At 41.3% G+C, this 17,591-nt stretch overlaps 1 protein-coding gene across 1 annotated transcript in view; it reads right to left on the bottom strand.

Annotated features, from left to right (window-relative positions):
- ASB4 (ankyrin repeat and SOCS box containing 4) overlaps positions 1–17,591 on the bottom strand; it is a 64,809-nt gene that overhangs the window by 8,455 nt on the left and 38,763 nt on the right. Inside the window, exon 3 of the mRNA XM_059171171.1 lies at positions 5,601–6,091. Coding sequence (XP_059027154.1) covers positions 5,601–6,091 — 491 coding nt within the window. The remainder of the gene's footprint in view (positions 1–5,600; positions 6,092–17,591) is intronic.

The following is a 17,591-nucleotide window of genomic DNA, read 5'->3' as shown; positions in this document are numbered from 1 at the left end:
TAATTTTTTTTTAAAGATTTTATTTAATTATTTGACAGACAGAGATCACAAGTAGGGAGAGAGGCAGGCAGAGAGAGAGGAGGGGAAGCAGGCTCCCTGCTGAGCAGAGAGCCCGATGTGGGGCTCGATCCCAGGATCCTGAGAACATGACCTGAGCCGAAGGAAGAGGCTTTAACCCACTAACCCACCCAGGTGCCCCTTGATTTAACTTTTCGTAATGGCTGCACTTAACAACCAGCTTGCACAATTCCCGGTAATTTCTCAGCTCTCGTGAGCCACCGTGAGTCCATGTCCAGCAGCCAGCTGCTTCCAGCTGTCCCATATTTAAGCCCAGGCAGAGGCCATCACAGACGACTGGTATGTATTTAAGCTCTACATCAGTGAGGGCGGCTGGATCCAAATGAGCACAATGTAAATACTTGCTTAACGCAGAGGAGCCATTCACGTGCCTATTCTGGGCACAGGGCACAAAGTGGAGCTGCTGACCATGGCCTTTTCAGCCGTGCCTCGCCACACAAAGACCAGACCTATATTACCAACCCCTAAGTGGGTAGGGAGACAGGTTGAACCCAGAGACCCATGGCTCAAGGACCTCTGAAAAGTCCACATTTTCGTGTCTACAGAAAGTGTAGCCAGAAGGACTACCATCTTGGTACCTGGCCCTTAGGATGGGAATTTCTCAGCACTTTGGTCTTAGAAAATTAAGGCAACTGCAGCTGCTCTTTTCTCTAGAGTTGGGATGAGAATGACCACTATGGAGTTCTAAGTGAAAGAGACAGACAAAAATCTGAGGGTAATTAATTTGTACACTAGCTATAAACTATCACAGTACCATTGAATGCTAGAGTTACAAGAGACCCTACGGATTAATCACCACCCCCCAATCCGGGGATGAGAAAACTGAAACCAGACAGGCACACCGTAACCAGTAGCATGAGGACTGAACCACGTCTTCCTAATTTGAGTTCAGTGCTCTTTCAAATATATTCTGATTAACCTTGTTTTAATTTTTAGATAATGGCCAGTGAAATTAGTAGTTTCAGGACACAAATCTCACTGCACAGATATTTTGAAACAAACAAACAAACCAAAAAAACCACACTCTTTAACATGAGGTTGAGTTTGGTTGAAATTTCAAAAGAATTCTCTTTTAAATGTAAATCTGTTGCTGGTAAAATAGACGTAGCAGCCATCGGGAACCCCACATCCTTCTCTAAAGACCTCCAGATAAATCCTTTCTGAAAGGATGATCTGTGGTGAGAAGTATGGGCGATCAGCTGATAATCCAGAATAAAGATTTACGTGTAAGAGTCACTAGTAGAGAGATGATACCTGAAATTAATCCAAGGCTTGAATCAAAAGTATGCTTATAATGGAATTATAAAACAACAAAGTATGAAGCAATCAGAAAGCGTGTAATGAGCCTCTGCCCATGGTTTAAGGGGCTCCTCAGAAAACTGGCCTCTGCTCTACACTAGTTTCCCAGTCACCCTCACTCTTCACGGAAGCCGCACTCATATTTAAAGACAAAATGCTCCCCTACCCAACACATGTAAATTGTCCCCAGATATTCCTTACCTTCCCCTTCCTGCCAACACCTTGACCACAGAAGAGAGGCGGCTAGAGGTTATTCTCCTCTTGCAACACATTACCTATTTCCCAACTAGGGTTCCCTGATTCAACAAATAATAATAATAATAATATAGACTGCCAGATTAAATCTGAGCTTCAGAAAGACAACATAGAATTTTTAGCATAACTGTGTCACGGATATTGCATGGGACATATTTATGTGAAAAATTACTGACTGTATACCTAAGCTTTAGTTTAACTGAGCATCCTATATTTTATTCGGCAACATTGTTCTCAGCCCCCATTCAGAAACAGCTCAAACTAAGTTATGGATACGGGAACACCATCCATTCATATTTCTGGAGCCTCCTTCTCACATCTGAGGTCTCAGTTGGCACCTGGCGTACTCCCATATGTCACAGGGAGAGAATTTGTTACCTTTCATTCGGCTGAAGAAGAAATTAAGTGGTTCTTAACCTGCAGTCTTTAGATGCACAAAGTCCAGTGCTCCCCCTGCTGTCATGGGGTTTTGCTGACACTGACCACTGCATTTTCTGCTGACAGAAGATGGTTCTCCCAGCATGAAAGGCTTCCTGAAGAGCCTGACAGCCTCCTGGCTCTCTTCACCAGCAAGCCAGTTCTGGCTTCTTCCAGAACTAAGACAGTTGCACACACTTTCTTCAGGCCTCAGTGATTATTCTACTAGGCAACAACAACAAAAGAGATCCTTACAGGACATTGAACTCCAAATCATCACTCTACCCTGACTACCAGGAACCTTGACCATCAAATGAAAAAGGACTTCTATGGACTCAGGGAGAGAAATTTCTGCTGTTTCTTTGAGAAGATAACCAATGAAGTTCACTTTCTGTGAGTCTCTGGTGTCTCTATTCTCTCTTCAGGGAAGAGCAATCGGACAAAAATTTCTTTCTACAGTGGTGGCACCTGGAGAGGATTGTAGACACTTGCCCTCATCATCTGGCACCTGGAAGCATAAATTAAAAAACAGATTCAAGATAAATCTCCCTGCCATACTCCCAAAACAAGTGCCACCTCTGTAAGCCACTTCGGTGAGAAATTCTTTTTATATTGATATATCTGTGTGCAGAAATGTACTTAATGATCAAAGACACTGCTTGTACTCTGGGCTTCATTTGCAGCATTGTTCAACAGCAGAAATCATCCTTACCTCCCCCAAACTCTCACATACCTTTCCCTCCCTTAGAAAAATGTCTTTCTTGCCCTACAAGAAAACCCAATCTTGGCTCCCTGGGGTGTCACTTCCTTCTGAATTATGCCAAGAGAAAAAAAAAATCAAATGTCCTTTTGTACCCTGGAAAGCAATTGCAGACCCTATAATTCTTTTTTCCCCCCTTTATGTAATTTATACATTGGCTTTCACTGAAATACACCCTCTACAAATTTGCTTTGTATTTGGAAGACAGCATCTTCAGCTCTGACCTTGTTCCTTGTAAATAAGGAAACTGAATTCCCCATCCACAAGAGAACAAACCACTTTATCTTCTGGATAAATGAGTCAGTCATTGGCTTGTCGTAAAGATGACTTTCTCTTTGGAAAGTTGGGCTGTGGAGTAGTTGTGCTAAATCACTCTGAAGCATCTGCATAGTAAATTGAATAGTTTTTCTTTAGTTTTCCTTTGGAAGGGGGCCAGTTCCCTCACACTGTCTTTTGGGTAGCAACAAAAATGTTTATAATACCAGCCATCAACCAGTAGCCAATCCTGTCCTAAATCTCTTTAGCATATGGCCAAACTGGAGGAGCTCAGAGGACAGACATATAACGGAATAAGAACACGCTAACGCTGGATAATGTCCTTGAACACATAAAGAGACACTGAATTCACGGGCTCGAAGTGCCACCGAAGTAAGGTGAGGAGGACAGACTCCAACCGACGAGGCGTACGTTTTGAGAACAGGAAGATGAAGGAAAACAATTTTGTTGAGCGCCACCACTGGGCTGAATGATGGACGTATCTTACCTATTTATTCGTGAAACACTTTGGAAAAGCTGATACTTTTACTTTTATTTTTTAAGTTTTAAAAAATTATTTATTTATTTATTTATTTGACGGACAGAGAGAGAAATCACAAGTAGGCAGAGAGGTAGGCAGAGAGAGGGGGGAAAAGCAGGTTCCCTGCTGAGCAGAGAGCCTGATGTGGGACTCGATTCCAGGACTCTGAGATCATGGCCTGAGCTGAAGGCAGAGGCTCAACCCACTGAGCCACCCAGGCACCCTATTTTTCTTTTAAATGAGGAAATCAAGATCTGAGGTATCAGACACTTGTTCAGAAATTGTAACACACATAAATGGCCAAGCCAGGACTCAGCACTAAGCCTCTGCTCCTCCTCCTCCTCCTCCGTCACCTCTGAGAGGACCTGGGGACCTTCGTCACATTTGCGAGACTTCTCACTGGAGAGCAGAAACTCTGCGAAGGTCCGTTTTCCTTAATCTGACTCTCAAAGGGGACAGTTTGGAAGAGGAAAGGATATTCTAGCTACTTTCGCAGAGAACCGTTTCATCCACGGTCAACCAGCAGTGAGTTTCAGGCTAAAACATGACATTTCATCTCTGGGCAGTCTCACACATTGTCTCTCCTGCTAGGAGAGGCCCCTGTGGCTAACCCAGGCCCAGAGCACTGATTCCACTAATCAGCAACCATGTAATCATAGCAAATAGTGATGGCTGCCATGTCTCTAATGGTTGCCACGCACCAGGCACAGGGGCAACACTTCTCAAATATTATCTTGTTGCATCCTCAAAGCAAACTTGCGAGAAGGTTATTATTACTCACAGATAAAGTGAGGTATGCCTCCATGTCCTTCCCCCTCTCCATCCTTTTCTCTGGAAAGAAGGTAGCCTTAGAAAATACACGTGGAATTATGTTTTGTGGAGTGAGCCACAGTAGAAACAGAGTAATTGTCTTCTAGAAGTTGTGTGATGAAGATGGTCCAACTCATGAGATGCAGGGGGTGGGGCAAGAAGATGGACATAGACCAAGGGAGAGGTACTTGCAGATGTGAGATGGGGCCAGGGCAGGCACTCTGCAAGGACGGACAGCGACTCAAGAGGAAGAGCAAAGAAAGGTTTGCACCATCCTTTGAGCTCTGAGTCTATCTGTGTGCTACTGGTAGGATTAATCTCCTTCTAATATAGGACCTTGTCTGCCTATTATTGCAAACTCATAAGCGCAGAGTGTACCCATTTCACAGGGGAGGAAAATGAGGCTCTGGAGGCTTAAGTAATGTGTTCAAAGTCAAATTCTTGGACAAGTGGCAAGACCCAAGTTTGACCCCAAAGTCCAGGCTTCTTTTTTTCCTGGCATGAATAGTAGTTCGGCTAAGTCCAGAATGAAACGAGTTATAAATGTAACGAGTTATAAATGACAAGGCGGAGATAAAAATTTAAAGCAAGAACAATTCCATATGTAATTTAAAACACATCCTACTCAAAAGATAGCAAGTATTTTCCTATCCGACACCATTGGCCTCTGCAGGAGACTTAAAGTGGTTTTCTTCACTGGGGCTCACATGAGGCATGGAAAATTATCTCCATGATAACATGTTATCTTCAAAATTAACTCTTGTTCTCATTCTTAGCTCTCAGCCCCAGATTTTTTTCTTTCTTTTTTAAGATTTTATTTATTTATTTATTTTTTTGACAGAGAGAGAGCAAGAAAGCATGCAAGAGAGGGGGAGTGGGAGGGGGAGAAGGAGAAGCAGGCTTCCCGCTGAGCAGGGAGCCAGATGAGAGGGACTCAACCCCAGGACCCTGGGACCATGACCTGAGCCACCCAGGCACCCCTCCGTCCCAGATTTCAAACCAACCTGGACCAGAGCCAAGTCACCAGGGTCGTGTGTGTCCATTTGAGACCAGCTGGAGAAGCAAAGGGAGTTAGACAGAGACTCAAGTTTCAAAGAAGCTGGAGTTACCAGCCATCCTCAGAGTCTCTGGGGACCCTGCTGACTACAGGGTTCGGCACTGGGCACCCTTGTTCGTAAGCCTCACCTTGTGGAACTGTGGCGGGTATATCCGAGCAGCCCCGTGGTTCAATAGGAGCTGGTAGCAGATCTCGGGCTGGGCAGCGGGGCGCACAGAGGTGACCTTCAGCACGTACTGGATGGCAGCACAGCCATTGATATCCATGAGATTGGCTTCCGCACCCGCCTCCAGCATCATGTGCATGAGCACGTGGTCACAGTTCCAGGCCGCCTTGTGCAGCGGTGATTTGAAGTCGTCATCCCTGGCATTGACCTCGGCCTTGTAGTCCAGCAGCATGCGGCAGATGAGGTGGTGCTCCCTGCTGTACTCCTGCTCTTTAAAGCGGAGGGCCCAGTAGGTGGCGATAGCCAGCGGGGTCTCCATGTGGGCGTTCACACTGTCCACTATGGCCCCGTGCTCCACGTAGAAGGCCACCAGCTCCGAGAGGCCGAAGTGGGCGGCCGTGTGCAAGGGCGTCTCCTCATCCTGGTTGTTGGTCTTCATGTTCACATTGGCCCCTAGAAAAGGAGATGGAGGAAGCCAATTATGCAAACATATTTTGACATTATTCCCGGTTTCTAGGCTTTTCCTCGCTGCTTCCCTTATCACCTCTGACTGCTTTCCATAACCCATTCTTTCCAGGGTCCTTTTTTGGGGGCCCAGGGGAAGCCAGGCGTTTGAGACAACAGTGCCACCTCCTGGACAAGCCGCAAATGTACCGGGGTTGGATCGGGGGATAAGGACCGATTTCCACCGCAGAGCTGGAGCACTCCGTTGAGTTTAAGTTCTGACCCCCAGATGGATTGGGAAAAACAAAGTGATTCCTGTAAGTAAATAGCTTTTATCGGTAAAATAGCAAATATCATTGAAAATAAAGGTTATATTGCAATCTTTGGAGCTCAGACAGGTGGCTTTAAATATCATCAACTTCTTTGAATGTTTCACAAAATCATGTCTTTCTTCTCTTTCAAAGCTGGAAAACCCGAAAGTTTGGTCCAAGAAAACTTTAGGATGATGGGAATTGCCCTCTTCTGACTGCAAACAGCTGGTAGGAGGGCCACCCAAATCTAAGGCTCCTTTGGAGTACAGCTGGGGAAACACAAAACACAAAAACCCTGTGACCACCAAACTAGCCTGAAGGTCATGTTTTGCTTGGAAAGGGGCAAAAGCCAGTATAATAGAAATACTCATTGAAAGGAAGAGAATGTCTTAGAGATGTATTTGATTTATGGCTGATAATGGTTGTTAGAAATACAAATTTGTACTGTTTGGAAGGCTCTGCAGAAATGACTTAACCAGACCCACTTATCTAACTCACCAGAAAACCGAAGTGAATTTTATTTTTCGGATAGAGTGTGTTAAGTACTAGCATAGCCAACTTAAGAAGCTGAAATTTTCCTTCTCTGCCTAACTTAATGGGGTGAATGCATCGACTCCTAGGGAGCTTACTCTATAATCAATTCTACTGGAAATTTTTATGGCTCCTTCAAGTTTAAATCTGGAAAGATTTTCTTATTATGATGATGATTATTTCAGCAACTAATATTTATTAAGCACTTAACATTTGCCACATTCTGAGCTAAATGCTTCTCATATGTTGCCTCATTGAATCTACCTAGCAACCCTCTGCCCTAGGTGCAATTTTTAGCCTAATTTTACAGATGAAGAAATTCGTGCTTGGAGAGGGTCATAATGACATCAAGCTAAGAAACAATGGAACGGAGGTCTGAAAGCACACAGCTTGTCTTCAAAACCTCTTACCGCTGTACTGTCCTACCTCGTGATTTTTCTAGAAGAAATCTTTCCTCTACTGTGCTCTCTTTTGGTACTTGAAAACTTGAAAGAACTAGAGAAATCACCTTGCGCTTTGTGAATGTTTTAAAAAATCTGTTTTTCATGTATTGCTCCTTTACGCCTTTTTAATGGCATCCCGTGATCATGTGAAACTTACTTAAGAAGGACAATACGCCCGCACATGTGCTCGTATCTTATACAAAATCAACCCCCCAGTGAGGTTTCTGAGAGCACTTTTGCTCCGTAAACTCAGAGGCTGTCTGTTCTCCCAACCTGCAGAGAGCAGACTTATAACCAAAAATGGTCTCTCACGGAACCATCCGTGTGCATCAATATTCAACCCTGGAGATGTTCTGGGTCAGGTGTCTTTCTGGGTCAGCCCTTCTTTGCTCTGGAGGGAAATGGAATGAATAAGAATGGCTTCCCAGAAGCCAAATGCAGGGTCACTTCAGACACTGGAGAATTTCCAGTAAGGAAAGGAATCAAAGGGTCAGGATGAAAATTTTACAGGCCAATTTGGAACAAACTGTGTCCTTTATTTTTTAATGTACTTGGACATTTACAATTGATCCTTGACCTGTTGGTACAACTAGATGTGCCGCATAGATTTCTGTTCTGAATAGGAGGTCTTTCGTTTTTATATTTGAATTTTATCTTTGAGTGTAACTTTTCCAGAGAATATATAAAGTAGGATGGTTTGAGTACTTTTTTATTTTAGATTTTGTGACTTATTCAAGAAATTAGAGACCCCAAATATGACTTCTTGGAAACTTTTAATAAATATTCTTTTTTAAAAAAAAAAAGATTTTATTTATTTGAAAGAAAGTGATTGAGAGAGAGCACAGAGGTGGAGAGGGGCAGAGGGAGAGGGAGAAGCAGACACCCCACCAAACAAGGAGCCTCACGCAGGTTAGTCCTAGGACCCTGAGATCATGACCTGAGCCGAAGGCAGACACTTAACAGACTGAGCCACCAGGTGCCCCTTAATAAATGTTCTTTTTTTTTTTTTAAGGATTTTATTTATTTATTTGACAGAGAGATCACAAGTAGGCAGAGAGGCAGGCAGAAAGAGAGAGAGAAAGCAGAGAGCTCAATGCAGGGCTCCATCCCAGGACCCTGAGACCATGACCTGAGCTGAAGGCAGAAGCTTAACCCACTGAGCCACCCAGGCGCCCCAATAAATATTCTTAATGTGAAAATACAATGTGATAGTTTTCTTGACCTGCCCTAACAAACTACCACAAACTAGGTTGCTTAAAACCACAGAAATGTATTCACAGTTCTGGAGACTGGAAGTCTGAAATTAGGGTGTCAGCAGGATTGGCTTCCTCTAAGGGCTTCAAGGGAGAACCTATTTCATGCCTCTCTCCCAGCTTCTGGTGATGGCTGACCATCCTTGGTGTTCCTTGGCTTGTAGATGTACCACTCCACTGTCTGTCTCCATCTTTCATCATATCCTAGGTCAAGAAGACAAACACCTCCCAGAGCCGAAGAAGTCCTCCTCTTCCCTCCTCTCCTTCTCGAGCACAACTCCTCCAACCCACTCAAGGTATCTTTTCCTATTATGCATTTCTTATCGTTTTACCTTTGTAGGTATCTCTAAACAAGAGAGCTTCCTTTCATTTATCTTTAAGCTTTATATAAGTGAAATAATAAACACATATTTTTCTATGACTTGCTTCTTTCATTCAACATTATGTTTGTGAAAATAATCTATGTTGTGATGTTTAAGCTGTCATTTGTTCATTTTATAGCGTTCTGTCTCATTGCACAAGTGATCCACAATCTGTCCCTCCTACTGCTGATGGACATTTCTAGTTTCAGGCTATTCCCAACACTGCTGCATTGAGCGTTCTAGTACATTTCTGTGCCCTGGTGCTCACCGAACGACTGGATCACTGGGTATGCGTACCTTCCCCTTCATTAGATGGTGTCAAACCGGTCCAGTTTACATATTCATAAGCCACGCGTGAACACTCTTATTGGGTCACATTCTCAACCATGGTTGGTATTTTTGCTCTATTTAATTTTAGCCAATCTGGTGGGTGTGTAGTGATAGGTCATTATGTTTAATGTTTGTTTCCCTAACAATTAGCTTAAACAAATTTTTAACATTTTTATTGACCAACATTGCCTTCTGTTTACTACTATAAACATTCCCGTGTTTTTACAGAATTACTTTAACTACATATTCCACAAGTTAGTTTACCCAACTGTTGGATACGAGGATTTTTCCCCCAATGTTTTGATCTTATAATTCATGCTACAATTAATAAATTTGTGTGAAAATTTTAAGATTATTTCCTTGGCATAAATTCCCCCCACATAGAGTCATTAAGCTGAAATGTGTGAACTGTTTTAAGGAATTTTATGAAAAATTGTCACAGGTTATATAACTCACTGATGTGGAGCAGTGATATTTCATTCACCAGCATGTCTTTAGACATTAAAAAAAATTTTTTTTGCTAGTTTGGAAGAAAGAAATGGTCTTCTTCTTTAAAGAATCTAAATTCATTTGATTACTAGAGTTTGAACACTTTCTCTGTAATTATTAACTTGTGATATTTCTTCTTTAGTTAATTGTCTAACGTTTTGTCCTTTTATACATTATAAGCTTTCTGCTTTGTTTTCCTTTATATGAACCATTCATTAAAATAAGATGTAAGTTTATGTTATCATAATTGCTACCAAATTTTTAACCACTTTGATTTTTCTTAAATACAATGACCTTAACTTTTATAGTCAAATTTTCTCATTTTTTAAATTAACATATAATGTATTATTAGCCCCAGGGGTACAGGTCTGTGAATCACCAGGTTTACATACTTCACAGCACTCACCAGAGCACATACGCTCTCCGATGTCCATTATCCAAACACCCTCTCCAAATTTTCCCATTTTTAGAAAACAATTAAGAGTGTTCTCCTTTCAGAGTTTGCATAGCTACCCAGATTAATTACAATTTAGTTTTTTATACATTTTTAAAAAAATGTTTAACATTTGATTCATCTGGAAATTATTCTGGTGTAGCTATCAATTTAGGAAGAACTGACATTCTTACCACAGAGAGTCTCTCCACGCAGAAATATGGTCTATTTCTCCAAGGGCTTTCTTTACACTCTACTCTGTAAACTGCCCTTCCCAAAAATTTGCAGCAATTTTCATTCTAGGGGATAAACTATTTCATTCGGGGATAAATTATTTCTTGGATAAAGTCACTTTTAATGAGAGAGGGCCCTTCACGAACCCTTTAATGTACGCACAATGGTCCCCAGAAGTAGTCTGGAATGCTGGTAAAGGAGAGAGACACACAAATGTCGATTTGTACTGAAGATAAAGAACAAGGACTTTCCAGATTCCGTCTGTGGGCAAAGACAGAGATTTGGGTACACTAAGAATGGGATGAAGAGGGGACACAGGAGAAGAATTTGAACAGAAAGAGGGGGAGCTGGCCACAAGCAATGGGTAGGCCAGGCCCAAGAGGAAAGCTAATGCTGAGGTCAGGATTACTGAGGAACACGGTGCCAGTCTATAGTAAATGTTTTCTGTTCTCGCATGCTGTGGGACAGTATCCTTTCATTACTCCCAACAGAGGGAATCAATTTCGTCAGTCTTAGTTATGAGACTTCAAGTTTTCTTTCTTTCTTTCTTTCTTTCTTTCTTTCTTTCTTTCTTTCTTTCTTTCTTTCTTTCTTTCTTTCTTTTCTTTTCTTTTTTTTTCTTTTTGAATAAAATTAAATTGCCTCACGTGCCCATTTGTTAGATTGGCTGATCATCAGCGCGCAGCATCGTGGTGGCGCCATCTGCTGGGCTTTGCTAGTCCCTACAGGCTGAGGGCTGTCCTCAGAAGCTTCTTCTCTAGAGTATCCACGTGCCAACTTCTGGCACCTTGAGAGCTACTTAAAAGTGGGAGCAAAAAGCAAGTCTCTGTCACTACAGAAACTGTCATTTCTCTATCTTTCCAGACTCGGGGAATCCACATCCCCTACCATATCCCTAAACCAGCCCCTGCCCCCTTCCTATCCTAATGGACTTGATTTCCTGAAGAGCCTGTAAGTGGGGAGGTCAGTGGGGAGGCAGAGGAGGAGGCCAGCCCTTTAAGACCGCCTTCCCTGTTCTTCAAGGAAATCCATAGATATTAGCATCTACTTTCATACCTAGTCTCTTAAAAATAAAGAGGAACGCCCAGGTAGCACAGTCGGTCGAGTGTCCCATCCTTGGTTTCAGCTCAGGTTGTGATCTCAGGGTCGTGAGTTTGAGCCCCGTGCCCAGCTCTCCACTTGGTGCAGAGTCTGCTTGGGAGTCTCTCTCCCTCTGCCCTTGCCCCTTTCACACGCATTCTCTCTCTCTCTCTCTCAAATAAATAAATAAATCTTAAAAATAAATAGGTATGATACCTAGGCAAAATGAAAGTAATTTCTAATAATTATCACTACATAGTTATGATTGTTACAAATAATATAACTAATATCATGATATAGTACAAAATTCAATATGTTAATGCCTATCTTAGATGCCATAATGAAATAGTGATTTGCTCGTACCCATATGTAGAATCCTAACATCCACGTATTTGAACTGACACGGATGCTTTGTATTGTAAATTCAAATATTACAAAGGTCATTGCCATAATGAGGTTATTCCAAAATAAGGGAAAACATTGGTAAATCCCTGAATAAAACCAAGTCCAGTCTTGCCTTGATTTATACCATAACTGCATTCTTGAAAATATTTGTATCTATTTAAAATTCAAAAGTATTTTGTGCTTATATGCAAAATGGAATTAGGTAGAAATCTACTGTGTTGCTGCACCTAAATATCTAGTATTATATCAGCATGAAATCTAAGATGTTTTACAAATTATGCAATAATTCAAACATACATATGTACCACTACCCATATCTGATAATTTTTGCCATATTTAATATTTTTCCCCAAATAAAATTTTACCAAAAAATCCAACTCATTTCTCCTTTCTTCCCTTTCTTTCTCCATAAAGACAACTAAAATCTTAAAATGTTTTTTGTTATTCCCTTATAAATTTTTGTGCTTTTATCACTTATATATGTACCCATAAACAACATATATACTATTATTTTGTGTTCATAAAAATTATAAAGTAGCATCTCATTTTTCAACCTGTTTTTATTAGTCACATTGTGTTTTTGGGTGGAGAGCTGAGTTTTTTCTTCATTTCAGGTGCTGAATAGCTTCACATTACATAATGAAACTATAGCTTAACTATTCCTCTACTAAAGACAGTTGTTAAGTTTTTCATAATAATGATATCTTTTAAATTGTGCAGGAATTTCTCGAGAGAGAGAAATAAAATTACTGGGTACTAGTGTATGAACATTTTTTACTATATTAAATTCTACTCCTCCGTGGTTATACCAGTTTATGTCCATCAGTAGAGTTTAAAGGTTCACTATCACTTCTAACACTTGATAAACATTAAACTACTTAATGTTTACTGATTATATGGCGTAAAATGATATTTTTTTATTTCATTTGGATGTCCCTGGTTACCAGTAAGTGAAGTGTCTTCTTGACAACAAGATTCCCACTTGTATTTTTTCTTCAGAACCTCTGCCCATTTCTCAGTGGGTTGTTTGTGTTTTTCTCATTTATTTTTCAGGATGTAAACAAGATCATTATGGAGATAATGATAAAGACTCGATCAAAGGCAAAGGACTTCAATCAATGTGACGCTTCACTATGTTCGTGGATAGGAAGATTCAGTATTGCAAGGATTGCAGTGTTTCCTGAGTTAATCTGTAAATTAGGTGCCATTCAAACATTTTTTTTTTTAAAGATTTTATTTATTTATTTGACAGAGAGAGAGATCAAAGGCAGGCAGAGAGAGGAGGAAACAGGCTCCCTGTTGAGCAGAGAGCCCGATGTGGGACTGGATCCCAGGACCCTGAGATCATGACCTGAGCTGAAGGCAGAGGCTTAACCCACTGAGCCACCCAGGCGCCCCTCAAACATTTTTTCCACAGAATTTACACATCATTTTTGGGAAAGAGAGGTAAAAAAGAGTGAGAAGGAAAGAGAGGTGGTGAAGAAGGGGTGCTCACCCTACCAGATAGCCAAATAAATTGTGATTAAAACAACATAGGATGGATGCATAGAAAGACAACTAGACCAGTGAAACAGAATGTAGAGCTTAGAAACAAACCTATTTCAGAAAGCATCTATAATGCTAGATGGGGTATACTAATCAGTGGAGAAATAATGGACGATTTAAAGATTTTTTAAATTTTATTTATTTGACAGACAGAGATCACAAGTAGGCAGAGAAGCAGGCAGAGAGAGAGGAGGAAGCAGGCTCCCTGCTGAGCAGAGAGCCTGATGCGGGGCTCGATCCTAGGACCCTAAGATCATGACCTGAGCCGAAGGCAGAGGCTTTAACCCACTGAGCCACCCAGGCGCCTCAATAATGACCTATTTAATAAAAGTATTGGGACAGAAGACAGTGTTGTAAAAACACAAATTAAATCTTTTGTGTGTCTGTGTGTTAAATTCCAGGTTAATAAAAGGCGAATGTAATCAACTAAATAATCAACTTCTTAAATAAAAGTGTAGGAGTTGAGATTGGTGGGGAATGGGCAGTCCTTCCTATTGGGTCACTATGTTTATGCAAAGTCCTTTCAGCATATTAACTTTTTTTTTTTAAGATTTTATTTATTTTTTTGACAGAGAGAAATCACAAGTAGGCAGAGAGAGAGAGGTGAGGAAGCCAAGCAGAGAGCCCAATGTGGGGCTTGATCCCAGGATCCTGAGATCATGACCTGAGCTGAAGACAGAGGCTTAACTCACTGAGCCACCCAGGTGCTCCCAGCATATTAACTTTTGATGGAAACAACTTCATCCAAGACTTCAATAAGATCTATTAGATCCAAGCCTCGTTAGATCTAAAACAATAAGGTGGTAACTTCTTTTTCCCACCTCTTTGACTTTCCCTCCACCGATTTGCCTGATCTGTATACCATCCAGTACTCCTGAGTGTGCACACAGTGTTGGTGGTTCTCACTTCCTTGTTCAGTCTTTTAGCAGGATGGAAGGAGAGACCAGCTGGAGAGTTGCTAACACTGGTTTTGTTTCTACCCTCTTTGTGCACAACTTCCTTGAACATTCTGCATGGCAGAGACCAGCACCTCTGTCAGGGGGCCACTCCCAAGATTTACATTACTCCTTGACCCCAGGAATGCACCTTATTATTTTATATAATGAAACAGTAAAATGGCACTGAGGAGTGGTTTGTCCCGGTCCTACATTTGAACTGATCCTCTTCTGATCTGCAGTCCAATCCCTCTCAGCTTCCTCTAGGTTAGAAGAGCAGACATGAGGATTATCTGTTTTCTGGATTCCCTGGGGATTTTGGCTTTCCCTCAGGCCACCGACAACTTTGGTCCCAACTAGCTCAACATGGAGTATTTTATCCATCCTTTGAAATGCTCTCTTCAGTAACAGGGATCAAGTGCTCATCTCAAGACTTATTCACTCGTTCTGTAAATACTTGTGCTGTTTCTACCTGTGTCAAGTACACAGCGCACTCTATGGTCAAGATCCCTACTCTCACGTCATTTCCATACTAGAGGAGAGTCAGAAAACAAACACACAAGGAAATAGGTGACAAGATCATTTCAGGAAGTGGCAAATACAATGAAGAAAATAAAACCAGTTATAACAATTGTGACCACGAGGGCTGGCGCTGAGGAGTTGACCTCTGACCTGAGAGTAACTGTGAAATATCAAGGAGAAAAGCTTTCCGGGCAGAGAGAACCATGAGTACAATGGCCCAAATAGGTGGACAAGCTTGCACGTTCAAAGGAACAGAAAGAAAGTGAGAGGAAGAACCTAAAAGTGAAGTCACAAGCATGATGTTGGACCTTCCAGGCCATGTGAGAAGTCTGGGTTTTATTCTTTCACTTCAACTATTCTAGTTTAACGTGGACTTTATCAAATCTGTGGTAAAAATGTTGAAATATTTCTTGGTTTTAGCATCGGTGGCACATTTGATGCCCTTTTAAAATATTTTAATCCAATATGATTGTAACGGAAAAATCCTACACTTAAGCAAAAAGGAAAATACCTTTTTTATTATTTAAATGTCTTTTTTCCCCCCAATTTGGGAGAATGGTGATGCCATCATCTTTCCTTGAAGACTTGCCTGTATTTCTTTTCTACTTACATATCCTGATGTATCTTCTGCTTTTGTTTCTCAGCTTTCTTATTTTACACTGGATATCCTTTATAAGGTATACATTACTGGATTTTTAAAAAAATCATAGGATATGCCTTTTAATAAGTAATTAAATTGACTTAAGTCACTGAGCAGCTGTATTTCTTTAAACAGTGCTGCCTATGTGGGCAGCAGGTGCTGGAAAATCAAAATAAGGGAAATCATGATTTTCATATTCCCATCTTCTTGAATAAATTTATATCATAACTCCCTCTGAGGTGAACTCATTTTTATTAAATAAGTTTCTATTATTTTATATTAGAGAATAAGGCACCTGTTTAAAAAAAATCAGAGGTAAAGGACTTGATTGACAATTTCGTAGAATAGAATATTTACAAAGACAGTTAACTATGTTTGTTTTTAGATCTTTTGGCCGTTAGTTCCATAACTCCAGCTAACTTACAATTCATCTATTTATTGTCAAATTTAGGTAGTATTCTTTACTTTCTGATATAAAACCTAAGTTTTAGTTTTTTTAATACTAATCCTTCCTCCTTTCAGTGTTTGCTCTTTTCATCATGTTTTAATTCTTCTGTAGGAACACTGAAACTTTAATGCACTGCAGTCTCTGTCCATGAATTCGTTACATAATCTCCACCTCCTTTAGGAAATGACCTTACCTCCAAGCTATTGCCCTCCTACACTTAAACACGCCTCCCTTTTGACCATTAGAACTTACACTGTCGAAACTGTAAGGTTATTATGTTCAGCTCTGTGATCTCAATCTGGTCTTCGATGTTTTATCCATGGTTACTTATAAAAGTTTTTAAACTAATGAAGAATTTTTAAGTGATGATGGCTTAGAAGTTGAGGTCGCTTTGGCCTTTAACTAGAAATGCAGAAGTATGAGCCCTACTGCAATGCAGCTGGGAATCCCCAGGGGCGGCTGGTTTGGCACAGCGCCCAGGAACGGCGCCATCTTCGTTTAATGATTCGTTGTCACCATCCTGAAATGCCTGGTATTTTTGTTTTTTAATATTTTATTTATTTATTTATTTGACAGAGAGAGATCACAAGTAGGCAGAGAGGCAGGCAGAGAGAGAGGAGGAAGCAGGCTCCCCGCTGAGCAGAGAGCCTGATGTGGGGCTCGATCCCAGGACCCTGGGATCATGACCTGAGCTGAAGGCAGCTGCTTAACCCACTGAGCCACCCGGGCGCCCCATTCCTGGCAATTTTTTTAAAATAATTTTTTCAACAATTTAGGCAGTCTGTCCTTTCCTCAGCCCACACTGGAAAAATTAAACGGAGTTCTCGTAGCCAGTGCATGGGATATTATGTACCCTCTGCACAAGGGGGAAAATGTTAAACGACTACCCGCTCTCTAAGAAAGGAAAAAGGGCAGGTAACTAAACTCAAGATTTCACCAGCCGCCTGAGAGAGCATGCTGGGGGTGTTACAGCGGTGAGCCGGCCTACGTTTTCGAGGAAATCAGCCTGGGGCCATAGATGGCCAGCCTGCGTTCCTGTAAGACAGCACGGAAAATAAGGTCGCCTTTCCCTGTTCATCCTGCCTCCCATCTGTCTCCCACCTTCCTCAAATGTATTCATCTAATCTGGGGTTGTTGAGCTTGTGTTTAATTAAAAAAAAAATAAAATAAAAGGGACCCTTCTAATGCAATTTTGACAACTGCATTTGGTTTTCGCAATCACCAAACTATAGTTATTTTAATTTATCTCTCTGTGCTTATCTGGTTGGAGTTCTTTAAACATTTGCCAGATTGAGGGCACCTGGGTGGCTCAGTTGGTTAAGCGACTGCCTTCGGCTCAGGTCATGATCCTGGAGGCCCAGGATTGAGTCCTGCATAGGGCTCCCAGCAGCATGGGGAGTCTGCTTCTCCTGCTGACCTTCTCCCCTCTCATGCTCTCTCTCTCTCTCTCTCAAATAAATAAATAAAATATTAAAAAAGAAAGAAACAAAGAAACAAAGAAAGAAACAAAGAAACAAACAAACATTTGCCAGATTTGGAAGGTGGCCA

The sequence above is a fragment of the Mustela lutreola genome, chromosome 4 (assembly GCF_030435805.1).
Source record: "Mustela lutreola isolate mMusLut2 chromosome 4, mMusLut2.pri, whole genome shotgun sequence".
Classification (NCBI taxonomy): Eukaryota; Metazoa; Chordata; class Mammalia; order Carnivora; family Mustelidae; genus Mustela; species Mustela lutreola.
The sequence above is the reverse complement of the archived record's forward strand: the minus strand, read 5'-3'. Positions and strand labels throughout refer to the sequence as shown.